Consider the following 22618-nt stretch of genomic DNA (forward strand, 5'->3'; position numbering starts at 1 on the left):
TTACCGTGTAAACGAGATATATACATGTCGCGTCCACCTATCTTATCTCGTTTGCCGTATATATACGTGTCGCATCCACCTCTCTTATCTCATTTTAAATGAGATACATACAAAATTATCTCTGTAGAAAAAAGTATTTTTTTGGTAAATATTTTTTAAATTATTTATTTCCGTAATTATTATAATTAATTTATTTATTAAAATAAAAAATCCCATGGAAAAGTGAATCTTATTTACATGAAATTAATTTATTTGGTCACTAAAGCTATATATATATATATATATATAGTGATTTTTTGTCAATAATTAATAATATTTTTAAAAAATAAAATAAAAATATATATAGAGATTAAATATAAAAATCATTTGTCATTTACAAAAAAATATTTTTTTGAATATTTTTATAGTATTTTTTTTATTATTTAAGAGTATTTTTATTAATAATAAAATTCGAATGTTTTTTTATTAGCGACAAAGTTATTTGAATTTATTCCATATGAAGCTTAGGGCCTAATAAAAACTTTTTTTTGTCAACTATATAATCCACGTGAATAGTAACAGATTATTTTTTGGTTATATGCGCTATATATATTCTTTAATATTATAATTAATATTTAACTTAAATTAATGTTTAAAAGGGTAAAATTGTTAAAATTTATTAGATCCAAACTGTTCATATTTCACGTTAAGCTCATTAGCAAAAACATTAAACTAACACTTTTATTAGGCAGGTCTCATTAGCACTAATAAATCAAAGACAAAATAATTTTAGAAAAGTATTATTGCTGTCTTATTCCATTAAACTGATGTTATATTGTGTTCACTAGTTTTAATCACGCATTGCACAAAGAAGTGATACCACCCCACTTCATGTGATTCCGCCTTTGTTATTGAAAATCATGTCTTTTAAAAGTTGTTTTCCCACAAAACTTAGATGCTCTCTTTATTTTCATGCCGTTATGATATGCCGGTAATTCTTAAGGACATTATTTATTCTTTCTGAGAACAGTCTCGCTATGAAGATTCATTTGATTTTTTTTTTCGCTAATAACCACTCTTCTTCCTCCTCTGTGAACATCCTTCTCTTGATTCTTGGATCTATTTTATTGAACAATCTAAATTTATAGCCTTTTTCTATTAAAAAAATTAATCTCACTAAGATTAAGGAAGCACTTAAAACTCCTAATTACAATTTACAATAGATTAATTAATCAGATCTTGCATGCTCCGTCCTACTAGCTATTTCAATTTAATATACTAATGCTTTTTTATTTATAAGAAGATAGAAATTAGATTTGTGATTATTATATATATATATATATATATATATATATATATATATATATATATATATATATATATATATATATACTTGATGCTCGTTGAAGTTTTTCAACAATAAAATTACAGTTTTAAACACCGCAGGTACAAATATTGGGGTCCTCGCAAGATTGTTTTATTATTTTTGAAAGAATTTTCTATGAATACATGCTACCACTATATTGTCTTCGAATATGGTGGTAAAGTGTTGGAAGTTGAGGGTTGAGATGGTGTTAATAATAATTTAAGAATTTTGGATGATTTTTTAAAATTTGATAATTTTGTCCATTAAAATCTATTTTTTCTTTTATGTATATAAGATTAGTTACAATTTTTTTAGTATAAATAGTAGTTAATTCTATTTATAATTTCTTCTAATTTTTTATAGGTTCTTATGATATAAAATTTTGTAATTATGTTAGTAAGAGTTTAAGATGTTTGTGATCAAGTCCTCCGTAGAAGTTGTTATACTCAATTTAGTCTTTATAATCTTGTATTCATTTTATACTTGAGCTCTTATACTTAAAGACATTTTATTTCAATTATTTTCTTGTAATTTTATTAAAATGAGTATAAATTGAATGAAATTATTGTAAAGAATTTTATTACAAATACTCAATTTTCTTGTAATAGTTCTTAGACATTGGTTGATAAAAAATCCCATTGTTATTATTAGTCCTTTTTTTCCTTTTAACATATATCATATTTGTGGGCTTAAAATAATGAATAACACTAAATCATGTACTGTATTTTTGTATTCTTGTATTATTGTTAGTACATAAGTTATTTTATGAAAATCTCTCTGGCAATTTTCGCCAATTTGTTCTGGCTTTTATTATGAAACATTTTAGGTTTTATAAATTTGTTGTTTAAAAGTCTATTTTTAAAAATAGGTTTGAGACAAAAAAAAAAAAAATAGAGACTAAAGTTGACAGATAAAAAGGGTACCTGATTATCATTAAATGTTATCTCATTATAGTTGAATTAGTTATGTTGAATGGAATAGAAGATCGAACGGTAAAGAATAAACATTCGAGACGATAATATTTATTGTGTAATGGGGTTTATTATTAAAATGATGGTGAAATTTTGTGTTAAGTAATTTAGACGTGATGTGAACCGTAAGAGATTGTAGAACATTTGGTCATGATGATAGATTAATAGTTATGGGCAAAAAGGAACCTAAGAAGATTTTGTATAAGATGATAAGAAGATAATTAAGTGTAAGTGTGCTTATTATGAAAATAACGAGCATTATAAGATACAATAATATCGTTTAATTTATGAAAAATTATAAGGTACATATATAAATACATATATATTTGTAGAGATACTATTTTATTCACAAGCTAAACAACACTTGGCATAAGTGTTGTAACCATAACGTAAGAAAGAAAAATAAAATTTATAATTGATGTGTATTACGGATAGTTGTTTTTATTAAGAAAAAAGAAAACGGAAGAATAAGAACTCACTCTCATGTTGAGGATGAATCAGTAAAAGAAAAAGAGAAAAGGACAAATAGGTCCTGACCTTTTGTCCTGTGGACATTTTCGTCTCTGATCATTGAAAAATACTTTTAAGTCTTTGACCTTCATAAAACTTGGACGGATCAGACCCTCCGTCCAAATACCTCCGTCAGAGACTGATCCGTCCAAAACTCCAAATGCCTCCGTCAGGGATTGATTCGTTCAAATTTTGTGAAGGTTAGGGACTTAAAAGTATTTTTCAATGATTAGGGACAAAAATATCCGCAGAACAAAAGGTCAGGGACCTATTTATCCTTTTCTTAAAGAAAAAAGTGAGACCGTGTCTCATATTATTATTAGATGCACTTTTCATATTTTATGTTATCTTTTTATGTTAAAATTATTGTTGGTATTGTATCTAAAATGTGAAATTTTTTATTAAAATATTGTTTATTGTATTTTTTTCTTTACAAAGTCAATTATTATTTATTGCATTAAAAAAATAAATCAAATACTTTGTATTTTTAGAACAAAGTAACTGTACACATAATTTAAATATATTTTTTAAAAAATAATTAAGACATTGTTTAAATTTATTTGAACAACTTAAAAGGAATAATTGAATAATATTACTATAATGTTAATTGAATTTATTTTATCTTAACTAGCAGATGAACATGCAATATTAATACTCCAAATTAGTATGTAATAATTTTGCTTCAAACAAATTAGTAGTTAATAAATAAATAATATTGATGACATAATAATTCATAATATTTTATAATAAAATTATGTTACAGATCTACGGATCCATGACCCGGGATCAAACCCAGATCCGGCTACCCGGGTCTGATCTGCCCAGCTCTTCTAGAAGGCCCGAAGCCGGTCCTCTGGAACTCCTAACCAATTTTTGAATTCAAAACGTCTCCCTTATCTTAGTCAGATAAGATAAGATAAGATGTCCATCATCACCTATAAAGAGAGGATCCAAATCCCTCCAGGTATTCATTCATTCCTCACACCTTATACCTCTCAGATCCATTCTGACTTGAGCGTCGGAGTGTCTTTGCAGGTACCTCCCCCCCCCATTGCTCCAGTCAAGCGATTCGGCATCCGCCTCGACCCGCAGGTTCCCGATCCATCTCTCAACCCGTACCAGAGACATCTTGTACATTGGAGCCGTCTGTGGGGACCGGCACCGGTCGAGCCGGAATGATGGACGGATTTGAAGAGCACTCCATCAGCTGCCAAGACGACTCCAGAACACGAAACCCTACTCCCGAACACCAAGAAGCCATACCCCACGGAAGGATAGCAAGCGTCATCCATAACAAAGAAGACGGCCCCGTCGTCACCAAAACTTGACATCTCGAGAACCTAGAGGACAGGTCAGCCCAAATAATCCAAGAACTCTACCATCGAGTACAGGAACTCGAGGGATGAATCGCCACCAAGGAAAAGCACAATGCCGAATATGGAAGTCACGCGACCTCCAGATCCAGATCTCGCCACGGCAGATCGCCAGAACGGCGACACGCCAAAAGACACAATAGAAGCACCTCGCAATACCAAAGACACGACAGATCGCCAGAACGGCGACACAGCAAAAGATACGACCGCAGTACCTCCCGTGACCCTGTTCACACGGACAACGACCAACGACACCGAGAAACCAAGCGTACAAGGAACGATCACACAATAATGGGAGCCACCCCCTTCACGGCAAGAATCTTAAAAGCAAAACTCCCCAAAGGTTTCGACAAACTCACGGACATGAAGTATGACGAAACCAAAGATCCTCAGGAACACCTAACGGCCTTCGAGGCCAGGATGAACTTAGAAGGCGCGGCTAACGCTGTCCGATGCACAGCTTTTCCGGTAACCCTAGCCGGGTCGGCAATCAAATGGTTCAACGCCCTCCCTAACGGATCCATAACCAGTTTCCACGATATCTCGCGAAAGTTCATGGCCCAATTTACAACCAGAATTACTAAAGCTAAACACCCCATCAGCCTACTAGGGGTCACACAGAAACAAGACGAGTCCACAAGAAAATACCTCGACCGCTTCAATGACGAATGCTTAACGGTCGATGGACTCACGGACTCCGTCGCAAGCCTCTGTCTAACCAACGGGCTCATGAACGAAGATTTTCGCAAGCACCTTACTACCAAACCAGTATGGACAATGCACGAGATCCAGAACGTCACCAAAAATTACATCAACGATGAGGAGGTCAGCCAGGTCGTCGCGGCCAACAAGCGGCAGCATAACAACGCCCAACACGGCAACCCCGCACCCCGGCATAACCCACCACACAGAGAAATTCAAAGGGACCACCCCAAAACAACAAACACAAACCGACCACCCAGAATCGGCAAGTTCTCTAATTACACACCCCTAACATCCCCAATTACCGAAATATACCACCAAATTGCAGACCGAGGTATCATCTCAAAAGCCCGGCAACTTAAAGAAAGAACGGGCGGCAATAAAACCCTCTACTGCGACTACCACCGAGGTTTCGGACACCGGACACAAGACTGTTTCGACCTTAAAGACGCCCTCGAACAAGCCATCAGAGACGGCAAGCTACCAGAGTTCGCCAAAATCATCAGAGAACCAAAACGAGCAGAAAGAGACAGGTCACCGGATAGAGAAGGACGCAACTCGAGATCGCAAAAACACCCGCCTAGGGAAAGCATGGATGACGACCCAACCATAATAGTAAACATTATCACGGGTAAAGATGTATCAGGTAAGTCAAAATCAACACTAAAAAAGGACCTCAAAATTCTGGCCGTCAAAAACCAAACCTCAACTAACACCGCCGACAACACGATAACCTTCCTACCCGAGGACTGCCAGCACGGCACCTCAGCCGATGACGCACCCTTTGTCATCTCGGCAAGAATCGGAACAGGACTGGTACGAAGAATACTGGTGGATACCGGCGTAGACTCCAATATCCTCTTCCGAGGAGCCTTCGACAAACTCGGGCTCCACAACAACAATCTTCAAACGCACCGTAACGGCGTCACGGGACTCGGTGACAACTTCCTCAGACCAGACGGTTCCATTACCCTCCCCCTTACCATAGGGTCCGGAAACCAAAGAAAGACGATTCTATTCGAGTTCGTGGTCCTAAAAGACTCCACTGCCTACAACGTCATCCTCGGAAGAAAAACAACGAACGACTTCCCCGCCGTCATCTTTACCAAATACCTCCTTATGAAGTTCACAACGGAAGATGGCTCCATCGGCACCATCCATGGAGACCGGGAAATCGCGGCAGAATGCGACAACACCAGCTTAGCTTTACGGAAAAAATCTCGCGACACAGCTGGGATATTCCTAACCGACCTGGACGCCCGGCAAGACGGCCAACCTAGGCCAGAACCCGAAGGCGACATGGAAAAGCTACAAATAGGGCAAACCAAGGACGAATACACTTTCATCAACAGGAATCTCCCAGTTCCTAAGACAAAACAGGGACTTGTTCGCGTTCACACCAGCCAACATGCCCGGAATAGACCCTAACCTAATGTCCCACCGACTAACCGTAGATCCCAAAGCCAAACCTGTGGCACAAAGGAGACGAAAAATGTCCCCAGACCGAGCAGCCGCGGTCAAAAGACAAGTAAAAGCCCTGCTCGAAGCAAACTTCATCAGGGAACTACCCTACACAACGTGGCTGGCGAATGTCATGCTAGTTAAGAAATCCAACGGGAAATGGTGAATGTGCGTCGATTACACGGACCTCAATAAAGTCTGTCCAAAAGACGCCTTCCCCCTGCCAAATATCGACGGATTGGTAGACGCCGCATCCGAACACCGGTACCTCAGCTTCATGGACGCATACTCCGGGTATAGTCAAATACCTATGCACCGACCCGACGAGGAAAAAATAGCATTCATCACCCCCGAAGGGACATACTGCTACACAGTCATGCCCTTCGGCCTAAAGAACGCCGGAGCCACGTACCAACGGCTCGTCAACAAGATATTCCAAAACCTGTCGGGAACAAAATTAGAAGTCTACATAGACGACATGCTCGCCAAGACCGAATCCGGCGAACAACTCATCAGCGACCTCAAGGTCATAATGAACACCCTACGAAAGCACCAAATGCGACTCAACCCGGCAAAATGCGCCTTCAGGATGGAGGCAGGGAAGTTCCTCGGCTTTATGATCACACAACGCGGAGTTGAAGCAAACCCGGAGAAATGTCGCGCTGTCCTTGAGATGACAAACTCAAAAAACCTTAACGACATCCAAAAGCTCACCGGCCGACTGACGGCGCTATCCCGCTTTCTCGGAGCATCGGCTCAAAAAGCAATCCCCTTCTTCAGACTGATAAAGAAAGGAGCCCCCTTCAAATAGGGAACGGAATGCGAGGAAGCATTCTAACATTTCAAGAAAGTCCTAGCGGAACCGCCAGTTCTCGCCAAACCCCAAACGGGGGAGACCCTCTACTTATACCTCTCCATAATGGAAGAAACACTCGCAACGGCACTCATCCGCGAAAACAAGAAGAAAGAACAAAAACCCATATACTTTATAAGTAAAGTCTTGCAAGATGCGGAAACTCACTACTCGCGCCTAGAAAAGTTAGCTTTCGCACTCCTCACGGCCTCTCAGCGCCTGCGACAATACTTCTAGGCTCACCCAGTGACAGTCCGAACTGACCAAGCGGTCAAACAGGTACTACAAAAACCCGACCTAGTGGGAAGAATGCTAGCGTGGTCCATCGAACTATCCTAATTCCAGATCAAGTTCGAACCCTGAAGAACTGAAGATTGATGGTTTAGAGGTTATAGCAAACTCTCGTTGTAAGTATAGTTACTAAACCAAGCAATCAACCTTTCTTACAAACGTTTTGGTTGTCACAAGTAACAAACCCCTTTTTAAAATTGATAACCGAGTATTTAAACCTCGGGTCGTCTTCTCAAGGAATTGCAGGGAAGTATGTTCTTATTATTGGTTATGAAGATTGTAAATTGGGGGGTTTGGAAGTAAGGTGGGAATATGTTATATGATAAGTAAAATAAAATAATAATAATAAAATCTCTTGGCAAGGTATAAGAAATTGGAAGTCCAGACTTAGTTATCCTTATCAATAACAATGGAGGTTGAATCTTAATTCCACTTAGTTAACCTTTACTAAAGCAAAGGAAGATCAAGGGACAAATTGGTTTGATCTTCGAATCCTATTTATTTCCTAAGAAAAGATTGGGATTATTGAAGTTCAAGCCAATTGGCAAGATAACAATTATGATATTGAGTTGGATAACTCCTGAGTTACTAATTCCTTAACCAAGACCAAAAGAGGAAAAGTAAATTTACTGGAATAAAAATGCCTTCAGATGGGAAGCAACAGTAACATAAATAAAAGAAAGAAATCTTGAATCTGAAATACCTCGAATTATAATAAATAGAACATTCAAATCTTAATCATGAAAAGTTCATAAGCTAATTGGGCAACATAAATCAAATGCAAATAAAAGTATCAAAATAAAAGAGAAACATAAATTAAAGGAACATTGAACCTGGGATTTAGAGGCACTCCTAAAACTAAGAGAAATCCTAAATCCTAATCCTAAGAGAGAGGGGAGAACCTCTCTCTCTAAAACTACATCTACTCCTAAAATTATGAATATGAGAGCCTCCTCATGAATGAATGCAGTCCCCCACTTTATAGCCTCTAATCTGTGTTTTTTGGGCCGCAAACTGGGTCAGAAACAGTCCAGAATTCGCTGGTTGCGAATTCAAAACGCGCTGATTTCCGTCACTGCGACGCGGCCGCATGGATCACGCGGTCGCGTCACCTAGCGTCAGGGGAACTATAGCATATTATATATCAAATCGAAGCCCTGAACGTTAGCTTTCCAACGCAACTGGAACAACATCATTTGGACCTCTGTAGCAAAAGTTATAGCCGTTTGAGTGCGAAGAGGTCAGGCTGGACAGCTTAGCAATTTCTCCAACTTCTTGTATTCCTTCCACTTTTGCATGCTTCCTTTCTATCCTCCAAGCCAGTCATGCCTTATAATATCTGAAACACTTAACACACATATCAAGGCATCTAATGGTAATAAGAGAGGATTAATAATAAGCAAATATAAGATCAAAGAAGCATGTTTTCAATCAAAGCACATAATTAGGAAGGCAAATATAAAACCATGCAAATAGTATGAATAAGTGGGTAAAGTGTTGATAAAAATCACTCAATTGAGCACAAGATAAACCATGAAATAGTGGTTTATCAAACCCCGAAATGCAATCAAAGCACAAGCCATGGCCGATTTCATCGCCGAGATGACCCCGGGAAATTCCACCCCCGAATCATGGAAACTACACGTCGACGGCTCATCAAACGTCACCTATGGAGGCGCCGGAGTCATACTCGAAAGTCAAAACAGGGTCACGATCGAAAAATCAGTACGATACGAGTTCTTAGTTTCAAACAACCAGGCAGAATATGAGACCCTCCTGGCAGGCCTAGCCCTAGCCAAGGAAGTCGGAGCAAAGGTCCTGAAAGTGAGTACCGACTCACAGGTAGTCAGTTCCCAAATTAACGGAGACTACCAGACACGAGATCCCCTACTCCAACAATACCTCGCCAAGGTAAACGAACTAAAAGAAGGGTTCGAACACGTTACCATACAACACGTCCCTAGGGAACGAAATGCCAGGGCAGACCTACTTTCCAAACTAGCCAATACCAAACCAGGACACGGCAACAAATCACTAATTCAGAAAGTCGTCAAGTCGCCGTCCATATTGACAACGACTAACGCTTATCTGACACTCTCCAGCCAAGGATCATGGACCTACCCTATCCTGCAGTACCTCCTCGACGGAACACTACCAGAAGACCCCAAAGAGGAAAAACGGATAAAAAGGGAAGCCGCCAACTACACAGTTATCGCAGGACACATATACAAGCGCGGATTCTCGCAACCCCTGCTCAAATGCGTCGAACTCGGGGACACAGAGTACATACTCCGCAAAATCCATGAAGGTTGTTGCGGCCACCACATCGGAGGTAAAACCCTAGCCCAAAGAATCATCAGGGTAGGTTACTTCTGGCCCACGGTTATCCGAGACTCCATGCAGTTGGTAAAAAACTGCGATAAATGCCAAAGGCACGCCAACATCCACCAGGCCGCCCCGCACCAGCTCAGCATCATATCGGCAGAGCGTCCCTTCGGCACCTGGGGGATCGACCTCGTTGGGCCTTTCCCTACGGCACCCGGTCAACTCCGGTATCTCATCGTCGCCATAGACTATTACACTAAATGGATCGAGGCCGAACCCCTGGCCTCCATCACGGTGACCCAATGCCAAAAATTCCTTTGGTGACAGATCATAACCCGGTTCGGGATCCCCGAGATCGTCATCTCAGATAACAGAACCCAATTCACTGATAAGAAATTCAGAGAATTCCTAGAAGGTTTGCATGTATCCCACCGTTTTAGCTCGGTAGAGCACCCCCAAACAAATGGGCAAGTGGAATCCGCAAATAAAATAATTGTCAAAGGACTAAAGAAACGACTCGATGGAGCCAAGGGGCTATGGGCCGATGAACTCGGATCAGTCTTATGGTCGTATCGAACAACCCCCCAAACGGCCACCGGGGAAACCCCTTTTCAACTAACATACGGCGTGGAAGCCGACATCCCGGTAGAGATAGGAGACCCTAGCACAAGGAGAACGTTCGGGGGTCACGACGAAGAAGCAGAGCGGGACCTCACCAACGACGTAAGAAGCATAGCCCACATCAGGGAACTAGCCCTAAAACAAAGAATCAGTCTAAGGTACAATCACGGCGTCGTCCGAAGAGAATTCGTACCCGACGACCTCATCCTACGACGAAACGACATTGGAGCTCCAACCCTGGGTGAAGGAAAACTCACCCCCAACTGGGAAGGACCATACAAAATCAAGGCGGTAATCGGAAAGGGAGCATATAAGCTCGAACGGCTAAATGGCGACGAAGTCCCGAGGACATGGAATGCCGCCAACTTGCGATGATACCATACTTAGGCTGACCCCCCTAGGTCATCCCTTAACTTTGTACTTTCCCTATTTGTTTCCTGCTTTATTTTATTTACCTTAGTCTTCTGTACAGCAAATTTTCCTATTTTTTCTTTTAAGTATTGATCCCGGGTACTCTTTCCCGCCGTAAACGGAGGGTTTTAACGAGGCCCAACCATCAATAAAATTACATCAAAGCTATTTTCCTAAACAACGAAATAAACACACGGCCAAAACTGGGGGACCGATCACCCCCCGGGCCCTAGATACGGATATCCACAAAAATTTGACCTCACGACGGTCTGCTAACCCAAACAAAGGAGATAAAGAAAGAACGGCTTAAAACGGAATATACAAAAAGGCCCAAACGGCCCAAGCAACGTAAAATGAACTTCAAGTCTCGATCACACGGCCACACGGCCAAAATCCATAAAAACATAAAACGAACTTCAAGTCACGATTACACGGCCACACGGCCAAAATCCATAAAAACAAAAACCAAAAAGTTCATAATTACAACTACTCAAGGTCAACAATCTCGCCATCAAGGACAGTCTTGAAAGCTCCCATCACAGACACGTCCGCACCAGGCACCAACACCAAAGCTTGAGCTCTCATTGTCTCCTCGGTAGCAGCAATAGCTTCCTTCACATCGGCAAGCAACACAGCTTTTTCCTCTTTCAAAACCACGACCTCCGCCTTTAAACCATCCACCTCACCCTTCAGCGTACCAACATCAGCCAAGAGCACGGCTGCCCGGGACTCGGCATCCGAAGCCTTCCTCCGCTCTTCCCCAAGCTGAGACAAAAGAGAAGTCTCAACCTCGGAAAGGCGAAGGATCTCGGCACCAGACTCCTCGGAAGATTTCACTGCCCGCTCCCTCGCCGACTCGGCGTCAGCAAGCAACCCCTTCAACCTCACCACCTTGGCCTGGGATTGGCGAAACTTCTTATCCAGAAGGCCTACCTGAGCCATCACAGGCTCGGCCTTCCGAACAATCACAGCGGAGCGGAGGAGAGAACGATAGAGGGACTTAGCCTGGAAAGTCACATCACACTCACGAAAAAAATCCTCTGTGCCCGGCATTAGGTACTCATCAATGAAAGCAGGAGCTTCAAAGCGGCGATCCATCACGGACGGGACCGCACCCTCCCCCTCCACCATATTCTGCTATCAACGTCCTCCGACCGCTTCCGCTTCCGGGAAGCACCCTCCGGCGATACCACAACCACATCATCATCAGCCTCCACACCCCGACCTGACCCGTCGGTACCACCTTCGGTCAACACGAGATCCTCTGCAACGGCTCTCGTATCATCAGTAGGTCGTGAGTTCGGTGTGGAGAAAGTACCGTCAGAAGAAGTCTCCTGAGACAATTGAGCCTTCAACCGAGCAAGAGTTGTCAAACCTCCAGCCATCTCAACTACAAAATAATTAAAAGAAGAAGAAAGAATAAGTACCAAACTCGGAACGCAAAAAAAAAAAATCACACACCGACATATGCCCGACAAGCAACCGGGTCCCCTATCACATCCCTGGGATTCAGAGGACGCTCCCCAAACAACTGCCATTAAACGAGAGCAACATCCCGATCTTCCGCAGTAAAAAAATCCTGTGTCATCCGGGTAAGAACGGACGTCCCCGCCCCAAAATTCCAATACGTGGGGAACTGCCTCCCACCCTCCAAAGTCAGCCAGAATGGATGATGCCCCGCTGCAGGACGAACCTTGAAATACCCACTCTTAAACCCATGGAAAGAATCTTCATATAGGCCGAAAACCCGACGATAAGGCTGAGCCCTAAAAGACATATACCCCTTCTTGTGCTTTCCCTCCTTAGTAGGAAGGGTGCACAAGAAGAGGAAAAGGAACACATTCACAGACACCGGAAGCTCCAAAAACTCGCAAACAAGCTCAAAGGTCCAGATCGCCGCCCAACTGTTCGGATGAAGCTGGGACGGCGCCACGAAACATCAGCTCAACAATTGTTGAACGAAAGGGGAAAAGGGCAGCCGTACGCCAAGACGGGTGAACATTGCCTCATACACCCACAGCCAATCCGGAACGGTCGGCGAGTCCAAGTTAGTGTAACAAACTCTCTCGTCAACCCCGGGACGGAAAACTCATAATGACGCTCGACGTCACCACCCCCGCAAACGGCCCCTTCATCACGAAGCCGTTGGAGGTCCGCCTCCGTCATCCGCGACGGCGTCCCCCACACATCACTAGTCACCCAGGAGTATAGGGCAGGGACACCCCCCGCTGGCATCACCGGAGTCCTCACACCCTCGGACCTTCGACGCGCCATACCTAAAACATCGATGAGCACCACCAATCAGCCCAAACTACACGGAAGAAAATGAAAAGGGGGAACTACAAGGAATACCACTAACCCACTGCGGTGCTCATCCCTCCTATGAAACCCACCACCCAAAAAAAGGAAAGACAACCCCAATCCACTAACACAGAAATGCAAAAGCAAACAGGAACAAAATGACAACAAAACAAGTAAAGAAAGAAGAAGACTAACCTGACAATGCGGAGCGAAACTCAAAAATATCCTTGGGAGGCAGGAAGACAAGAGCACAACCAAAAGCACAACCAGGAACACAGAACAGCGCCAGAACAGAGGGAAAGTACTCTTGTACACTTAGCATCAGAAAAAGCAACAAGAAAAAGGAAAATGGGAACCAAAATGGTTTTAAACCCCGAAAGGGAAAAGACAAAATTACCCAAGGAATAAGCATGGCACAGAAGGGCAAAAACAGAAATGTATCCCCTGCAATAAATGCTCCTTCGGGAAACCAAAAAATACGCCTCGAATAATTAAACGGGCACAAGGAAACGAAAGGATCGCACCAAACAAACGGTGCAGAAAACGAACCGAGCCCCAAAACACAAACCATCACCGAGGCACCGAGGAAACGACCAAGACCGTACCTCCCAGCAACAAAGACCGACCTCGATCGTCCTTCTGCTGCGGAGGCAACTATTATGGATCCAACCCACGGATCCTAATAATCCCGGAACCGAAAAGCAAACGACTATCCGAAAAAGAACTAAAGACCTAGCTCGCGGTCAAAACCACATCTTCCAGCGAGAAACCGACTTTTGCTCGCTCTCCCGCTGCGGGGCAACTGTTACGGATCCACGGATCCATGACCCGGGATCAAACCCAGACCCGGATACCCGGGTCTGACCCGCCCCGCTCTTCTAGAAGGCCCGAAGCCGGCCCTCTGGAACTCCTAACCAACTTTCGAATTCAAAACGTCTCCCTTATCTTAGTCAAATAAGATAAGATAAGATGTCCATCATCACCTATAAATAGAGGATCCAAATCCCTCCAGGTATTCATTCATTCCTCACACCTTATACCTCTCAGATCCATTCTGACTTGAACGTCGGAGTGTCTTTGCAGGTACCTCCCCTCCATTGCTCCAGTCAAGCGATCCGGCATCCGCCTCGACCCGCAGGTTCCCGATCCATCTCTCAACCCGTACCATAGACATCTTGTACAAATTAGATAAATTAATTTTAAATAATATAAGAAGATAAATTAATTTTTTATCTTTTCAAATTTTAGGTAATTTAATTATTTTATCATATTATTTAAAAAAATATGAAATTTGTCATATTTCAAAAAGGTATTCCAATATATATATATATATATATATTCTAAAACATTAAGGACAAATTTATTATTTTTAAAAAATAATTAATCTAAAATAAATATTAAATAATAATTTAAAATATTATTTTTATTTTTTTTAAATAAATGAAATACATATTTAGACTCAAGAATTTTTCGGCCCAAAAAAATATGTTAAGAAATAAGTAACTCTCAAATTGAGTCATTTCTTATTCGTTCAAATAACAAATCTTAATTGTATGATGTTATTTAATATTTATACAGATCGGACCGATTTAGATATGGATTACCACAATTTATGTGTGATCCAATTTAAAAAACAGATTAGATGATCAACTATTTCAATTACCACTATTAACGTAATAACGGCCTTAAACATAAGGATAATTTTTTACTCTATAAAAAAATATCACTCATGATTATCTAAAGTTATTTCCAAAAAAAAAAAAAAATCTAAGTTTAATCTACAATTCTATAAATACTCTAATATTCAAATATTTTTTTCAATCAAAATTCATTTTAATATGTTAAAATTCTTACTGACTTAAGTCTTATTTTTTAGTTTACTTTCATTTTCTTTTTCTTTATCACTTTGGTTATATTCTTTAATTTCAAAATTTTTAGAAAGTTAAATTTCTTTATTTTTATTTCAATTATTACAACGTCTTTTATTATTCATTCTTTTTCTATTTTACTTCTTTTCTTTTATTTGTAAATCCAAACGTTTGATAATTGATCACCTTAATCAAAAAATTAAAAACTCAATCAAACAATTGGATAGCTGACTAAATATGCAATGCACTCTCTTATATTAGTTGTGTTATTTTTAAAGAACAAAGGTCTATCGTATAAAATTTAATAATTTGAAATAGAAATAAATATAAAAAGAGAGCAACGATCAAATTACATTTTTTGGCATATGAGCATATGTTTTCCTATATGTAAAACATGAATTTTATAGTATTATGAATGTGGAATATAATAAAGAAAATAGCTTTATAAATGTGCCATTAAACAACTTTAAAAAATAAAAAAATTTATATTTATATTTATACTTACTTGCATTTCTTAAACGATTGATATGTATTTTATTATAACAAAAATGCTATATTTACACTAAATTTAACCACAAAAATCAGGTATTAATATGTATTATTTATATTTAAATATATGTGTTATTTAACTAATTTGTAATGTGTATTTTATATTCTAACATGTAATATTATGCTAGTGGCTAATTTTAAAGACTAATTTTAATGTATATCTAACAAAAATATTATTATAGTGGCAAAAATATCAAATTATTGAAAAATAAAAAATATTTATAATACTATTTAGATCGATTTATAAGATAAAATTGATACAATTATTACGATTTAAATTGTATCGATTTAATGTTGTATTTCAATATAATCTAATTGATTAAAACGATTGTAATTTACATTGTATGGATTAAATTTATTTTTTAATCTAATCTAATTTAAATTATTATAATTTGATTGAAGAAATATAACCATTTGAAAGATTTTTAAATTACAAAATAAAAAATTTAAAATTAAATAAGATATAATTTAAATTACAAAAGATCTTAAAATTCAAAACTTGAATCCAGTTATAACCCATTAAAATTTGAAGTTATTAAGTGAAAATATAAATAATTAAAAAATAAATAAATATAAAATTTATTTATTTATTTATTTTCACTTGTATGCACATTTAAGTTTTTCGTCAACCAACTAAAAACATGTCACAAATTTTAACTCATTCTAATCTGAAGGACGTAGTTTAATTTGGTATGCTAACCGCTAAACACTTGAATTATAGCTTTTTTTTAAAACCGTAGTCAATGTTCAACAAAAAATAGTTATAACAAAAAAAAAAATCTAAAAAACTCTGTATAAGATTTATACAAAGAAAATCTGTACACTAGAATGATCCTTAATTTATATAACCAATCTCATTCAAAAGACAAGGATAATACTGAAAACCTCGTCCGTAATGATACACTTTTAGAACTACGTTTTATTAAACAATCCTAACACGTAAGACCTTGTCTTTCTTTAATGAAAAATATAATTAACTATTCGGAAAAAAAAAATCTAGGGACTAGCAATTTTTGTGTTTTGTGTCCAGTACTTAACTATTAAAAAAAAAGTGAGTGATCTTCTACTATTGGATGTAATTTCATACCATTAAAAAGATTATTGATGGCCAATTAATAGTTACAAAACACAAAAATTACTGGTCGTTAGCACTCCTCATTCAAAAATGTTTAGTAACCAAAGAAAATTAGCCAAAAACCACTATCATCCTCCGGGTTGTTCACCCGTTCACATTCATCAATCCATTCACTGTATCTGCATTGTTCAAATGAAGCTTCTTGAGTCAATCAAGTGGTTGTGTTTGTAAGACTAAGCGAAGAAAGAAGGGGGAAAGGGAGAGATTTTCTATAGAAATATTTAACTTACATGTCTATTGATTCAGATAAAGCTGCAAAAGACAACAAACATTCTAGGATCATCAGCAGATATAAAAAACAAACTTGAATATGAATTCAGATGATCGGTTAAAACTTTGATGTTTTCAGAAATAAACCTGTGACAGTAGTGCTAAAGCTCTCTTGGCAAATCCTGCAAGAAGCCTCCCCTATCAAGTTCTTCATATCACTGTTCAAAAGAATCCCAACAATTAATCCTCCAAGGAAATACAAAGCATGGAATCCTCTACAAACGCTAATCGAAATCACTTACATTCGGCATTAGACACTGTTGCCGTGATTGCAGAAAGGGCAGCTGAAGACAGTGTCAAGTTTAGCCATTCGCTTCTTTGAAGGTGGCTTTGTTGATGATTTCCTCTTTCCCATGGCTCAAATCCTGATTTTTACACAATTAAAGCTAGAAACTTCAATCAATCTCTCAAATTTTTTTTACAACATTATTCAAACTATCTAACCACCAAAATTCAAGATCTTTTTTATTTCTCCTCCAGAAAACACATTATTAAACCCAAAAGGTTGAAAATTGAAACTTGTTCATTCAATGAATCCTAGAATGCACATATTGAATCAATGATCCGAATCTACAAGTACAAGCAATGGAAAGGCGAATAGAAAAGCAAGATGAAAGGAAAACTTAAGCAAAAAGGGAATAGATAACATACAGAAGTGGAAGACAAAACAAGTTCTCGCAGGCAATGAGAGAAAGAGAGCGTGAATAGTAGCTAACAAGGCAATATCAGCCAATAGTAGCTAACAAGTGCACTCACTCACTATTGGACCACAAGTTCACTCTCATGGAAGTTTATTTTGGACTTTAAAATAAGTGAATCTGATTTGTAACAGAATGGTTCTTTAATATCGTCTTTCACATGGAGAAGTGAATCTTATTTACATGAAATTAATTTATTTTTGCAACAGATTAATGGACCAAGGCAACCAGATAGGTACACCAAGTACTTGCCACCCTTGAAATTCTTCCAATATTATTAAGGGTTTTATATTAAGGGTTTGTTTAAAAGATGTTTTTTTAAATGATATTTTTTTAAAAAAAATTTATAAAAATAAAAGTAATTTTATATTTAAATATTTAATGTAAAAATATTTTTTATTTATTAATTATATTTAAATAAAATAAGATAAAAATATTTATTTATTTATTTATTAGGTAAAAAATATATTTTTTAAAAAAAATAATCTTTTAAAAAGATGTAAATTATAATATTTTTAAAATTATAATTTTTTTAAAAAATATTTTTTTAATATTTTTATTTTTATTATTAAAAATTTATTAAACATACTAAAAATTAAAAAATATTAAAAAAAAAATTATCGATTTAACGACGCTAAACAAGTATTAAGTTTTCAGTAAGTTGCTTGTAGTCTACTTGAGGTTGTTGGCACACCTTATTCTTTTTGGATTGTTGTTAATCCAAGTTTCGGACACGTGGTATACTCAGTGTCAAAAGAGGAGTACGTGATTAGTGGTGAAAATAGGCGGAGTTTTATTTTAGGGCCATGGATTCTTTACTCCCACTTTTATGTGGGAGTACTATTAACTCATCTAAAAATATTTATAAATTGAATTCTATTTTTTAATTTTTGAAAAAATTAATAATTAAAATTTTGCTTCTCTAATTTTATTTTTTACATTTTTTTCTTTACTTTTAACCATAATTTCAGAAATGAAAGATGTCTCTATTAGGATTTTTTTATTAATGTTTATGTTCTTCTCTCATCTCTGCTACTATTATCGCTATTACTACCTGCACTCAGCACTGCCACTACCATTTCTACTGCCGTCACACCACACTTTCCGGTCCCTCTGTGTTGTTGTGCTTCGTCTCTGCCCCTGCAAACTATCCAATTTTTATTTTACTTTATTTTGTTTTAATATTTTTTCTATGGCAATTCTTGTGAATTTGGAGGTTTTTCTATTATCTTTGCACCACAGTTTTTATTTTATTTTATCCATGTGCCCTGCTTTTTTCATTTTCGAAAAAAGATTGCGGTAAGTCGTTGAAACAATCTTAATTATGTGAGACATGAGTCTGAGAGATATACATCATGCAAAATTGGTCTTTCTTTATCAATTAGAAGTTAAATCTTGTTGCCTATAGGATTGTTAGACTTAATAATTGATTAATTATTATTTTGTAATGTGTTTGCATAAAGAATTAATTGATCAAACATGTCCCATGAGAATTGAAAATCTTAATCTTTTCTAACAAAGAACTATCTTAATTAATTTTGGATTCGTTTCGTAGCATTTAATTTTAGTTATACACAATCAAATGTACTTCCTGTCATCCTAATGTAGTAGAGTTGTGTTCAGTATTCAGTGTTAGTAAAGAAGAAAACAGGCTTCAGTTGTGAGCAAGGAGAATAGGCCCTGTTCATCTTCTGCATTCCTAATTCACTGTTTGTTATTTAACGGAATTTGAAAGTTCTTGTTCTGGTAGGATCCCATAATAATCTTTATAAAATTATTTGCCAGAGTATGCCTTTTGAGAAGTGTACAAATGTATAATTTTGATTGGCAATAAATTTATTTGAGTTTAATAGTTTTACATGAATGTTGTTTTGATTTCAAAAGAATTGTATAGTAAACCAGTTTTCAATTAAAAGTTTCTCATCCTTATATGTCGGTGATGATATTTTGCATTTGTGAGAATCATGATAGTTTGCACTACCTTTGACCATAGCCTTCCACATAGAATACATATCACAACCAAAAGAAAGCTGTAAATTTGATGACATGTAACATGGTTAGATTAGATGTATCCATATATCTCTAGAATGTGCACAACGTAATAATCCATGTTTGTGTTCGTTGGTCATCAATCTTAAATTTTGTGCCTAAAATACAGTGTAGAGTGAAATAGATACCTGAGCAATTTTCTTGCTATGGGTGAGACCATGATTTATGCCTCTCTCACCACTTTCTAAGTCTTCTCTTCTCTTAATAGCTTCCTCATTGTTAGTGGGTCCCCAACCAAGTGGGGCCCACAAGTTTTTAAAAAAAAAAAAAGAAATAAAGAGATAAAGTGGCTAAGCCACGGTGAGAGAGTTAGAGAGAGTTGGACCTTTTCATTCTTTCAAAAGAAAAGAAAGAAGGAAACAGAAAGCACGCCGTCGAAGGAGAAGAGAAATTGGGGGAAAATGGCATGTCAATCTTGATCACATTGACTTGGTAAACTTGATCCATTTCTTATGAAATTTTAGTATGTTATTCCTGGTGTAGAGATGAACATTAGGATATAACTTGCTAGTTGTATTGCCTTCTCTTTTGTCTGATTTGAGATACCCACTTTTGTGGAGGGTTTATGTTGATTCCACCAGTTTTGGTGATGTATTTTGTTGATTGTTGAGATGCCCTAGTGTCACTAGAAAGACTGTTTGTGTACCCATTATTCTGATAGTGGAAGATTTTTCTGGACTAGGTCCCATGGGTTTTTTGTCCCTCTTTTGGGGGTTTTCCCACGTTAAAATTCTGGTGTCTGATTATTTAATTTCTGCCATTATAATTGTTGCTTGGAGTATCTTTGTATTGCCTATTTAATCGCACAGGTTGTGGGAAAATTATTTTTGGTGCTTCCGCTGTTAGACAGGTTCCTGTTTTGAACCTTGGTTGAGTTTTTTCCCAACACTCATCTTGGTAGAATTGATAATCTTGATACTTAGGAAGCACTAGGAGTCACAATATCAAATCTACTAGTATAAAGTTGTGACGTATATAGTTTAAATTTCTTAACATTAACTTTCTGGTTTAATTATAGTCATGCTAATTGTGAAGTGCAAGTTTACAAAGTTTCTGATAAAAAATTTACCAAATTTTCCTTAATTTTCTTTTTGTTCTTCAATCATCTAGCATTTTCATTTTTTGTGCAAGATTTGAAATTTTCTGCACATCTCAGTGTTCTTATCTTTCCCCCTTTAAATCATTGCTGCAGAGAAAGATATCAAAATTACTGCTTTTGATAATTCTCAATGATACAGTGGATTCTTTTATGGTGCTGATAACTCTAGTTATAATAGAACTTACTATCAGGTAGTAACTTTAATTAACTATGCTATTTGGCATTTTATATTTTGTTCAAAGTAGATTCTTGACTTACTTGAAAATTGCTCCTCTTTTTATTCTTTAGGAGTCAATATATGCTCAAGCGCCACATAGAATTTCTGGTGTTCAATATTCTGAAAACTATCAACACCAATTTGATCCTAGATATGGAAGAGGATATGGTGTTCCTACACCACACCAACAATCTCAACAGCCTAATTTTATGTGTTCCACCACAGACTGCTCAGGTTCCCCAACCATTCCAAATATTTTAACATATAATAACTTGAACCATTAAGAAACTAATAGTAGCAGCTTTTTGTGTCTTCCTTTGGAGTTGGTGTTCAATTGTTCCATGTTTTTGTCATTGTAAATAATCATCTCTAGATTGTTTTGAAAAACAGAATTATGAGCTTGTGTATTATATATCATTTAAGCGACATTTTTCTTCTGTTTATACATGCCGAATAGATTGTGATGGAGACCAAATGTTATTGAATGCATTTTTTACTTCTTTGGTACCACTATCTTTTGTCAAATTTGGTCTAAAGCATTAGAAGATTTCATAGAGTGATCATTGCCTCGACATTGATGTTATAGATAATCTCTGATTTATTCCATCATTATTTTCTTGTTGTGCTTAGTTTGTGACATGCTGTGATTTTTAGGATCTTTTGGTTTTGAAGTATGGAAACAAAAAAAGTGATTCACTGGTGTAATAAGGATAGTCTCACAATCTGAATTATATAACAAAAAATATTTATCTGTTAGTGCTTTCTCATTTAAATTCATTTATCTGGTGAATGACCTAAATATTACTTCACTGTATTGGCATTCATCTTACCCCCTTTGTTTGTTCTTTTATTTGCAGAAAAGAAGTTTTGCATTTTTACAAGTGCAAGATGAAAGCAGGAGTTATTATTGAACCAACAATAGATAATTGTATTCTAAATATAAAGCTCTAGAGTATTTCAAGTAGAATGGTCTTGAAAAATAAGTTTATTCATAATTGCTTTATGAACTTGAAGCTGACTGGCACACAATAACTTTGACTAGGGAAAAGTGCAATTGGTTCTCAAAAATTGGAATAATATTCTGGTGTAATAATTGTGTGACTTTATTTTATGACTGATGTTGTACTTTGTAACTTTATAGAATTATTTGTAATAAGTTATATTGTATTATATAACTTAAAATAGATCAATTATATCTTATAAATTCAGGATATGTTTAAAATTTGTTATTATTCATTCTTTGGATTAAGTTATATTGTATCTATTATACGCAGCAATAATTAGTTACGATAATATATAAATCACTAATAACTTAAACCGAAGTTAAGTTATTCTTTAAGAATTCAATGTTTTAGTTTAGAAGAGGTGGTTGCTCCCTCGGCAAAAGAGCATAAGGGAAAAAAATTTGCAGCAAACTGAACAGTTGTAAACCACTAAACCATTTACTTGCACAATTCCATACTACTAAACTATTATAATTAGTGGATACTTTCTGTAGGACTCTTCTATCATACAAAATATGGGAGAATGGATGATGTGTATAAGGTGTTTGATGAAAATTGTCAACAA

General features: G+C 37.0%; 2 protein-coding genes and 1 pseudogene across 2 annotated transcripts; 2 read left to right on the plus strand and 1 right to left on the minus strand.

The window, feature by feature from the left end:
* The first annotated feature begins 4490 nt into the window (after nucleotides 1-4490).
* LOC112785698 (uncharacterized) lies at nucleotides 4491-6329 on the plus strand. Its single transcript, XM_025829139.1, has one exon. It carries the CDS (start codon nucleotides 4491-4493, stop codon nucleotides 6327-6329), a length of 1839 nt encoding a protein of 612 aa, XP_025684924.1.
* Nucleotides 6330-9087: 2758 nt separating this feature from the next.
* Nucleotides 9088-10827, plus strand: LOC140183018 (uncharacterized). Its single transcript, XM_072231015.1, has 2 exons — nucleotides 9088-9867; nucleotides 10159-10827. The coding sequence occupies exons 1-2, from the start codon at nucleotides 9088-9090 to the stop codon at nucleotides 10825-10827; spliced, it is 1449 nt and encodes a 482-aa protein (XP_072087116.1).
* A 5823-nt stretch (nucleotides 10828-16650) lies between these two features.
* On the minus strand, nucleotides 16651-17345 carry LOC112784466 (transcription elongation factor 1 homolog; annotated as a pseudogene).
* Between the last annotated feature and the right edge of the window lie 5273 nt (nucleotides 17346-22618).

The sequence above is a fragment of the Arachis hypogaea genome, chromosome 20 (assembly GCF_003086295.3).
Source record: "Arachis hypogaea cultivar Tifrunner chromosome 20, arahy.Tifrunner.gnm2.J5K5, whole genome shotgun sequence".
In the NCBI taxonomy this organism is placed as follows: domain Eukaryota; kingdom Viridiplantae; phylum Streptophyta; class Magnoliopsida; order Fabales; family Fabaceae; genus Arachis; species Arachis hypogaea.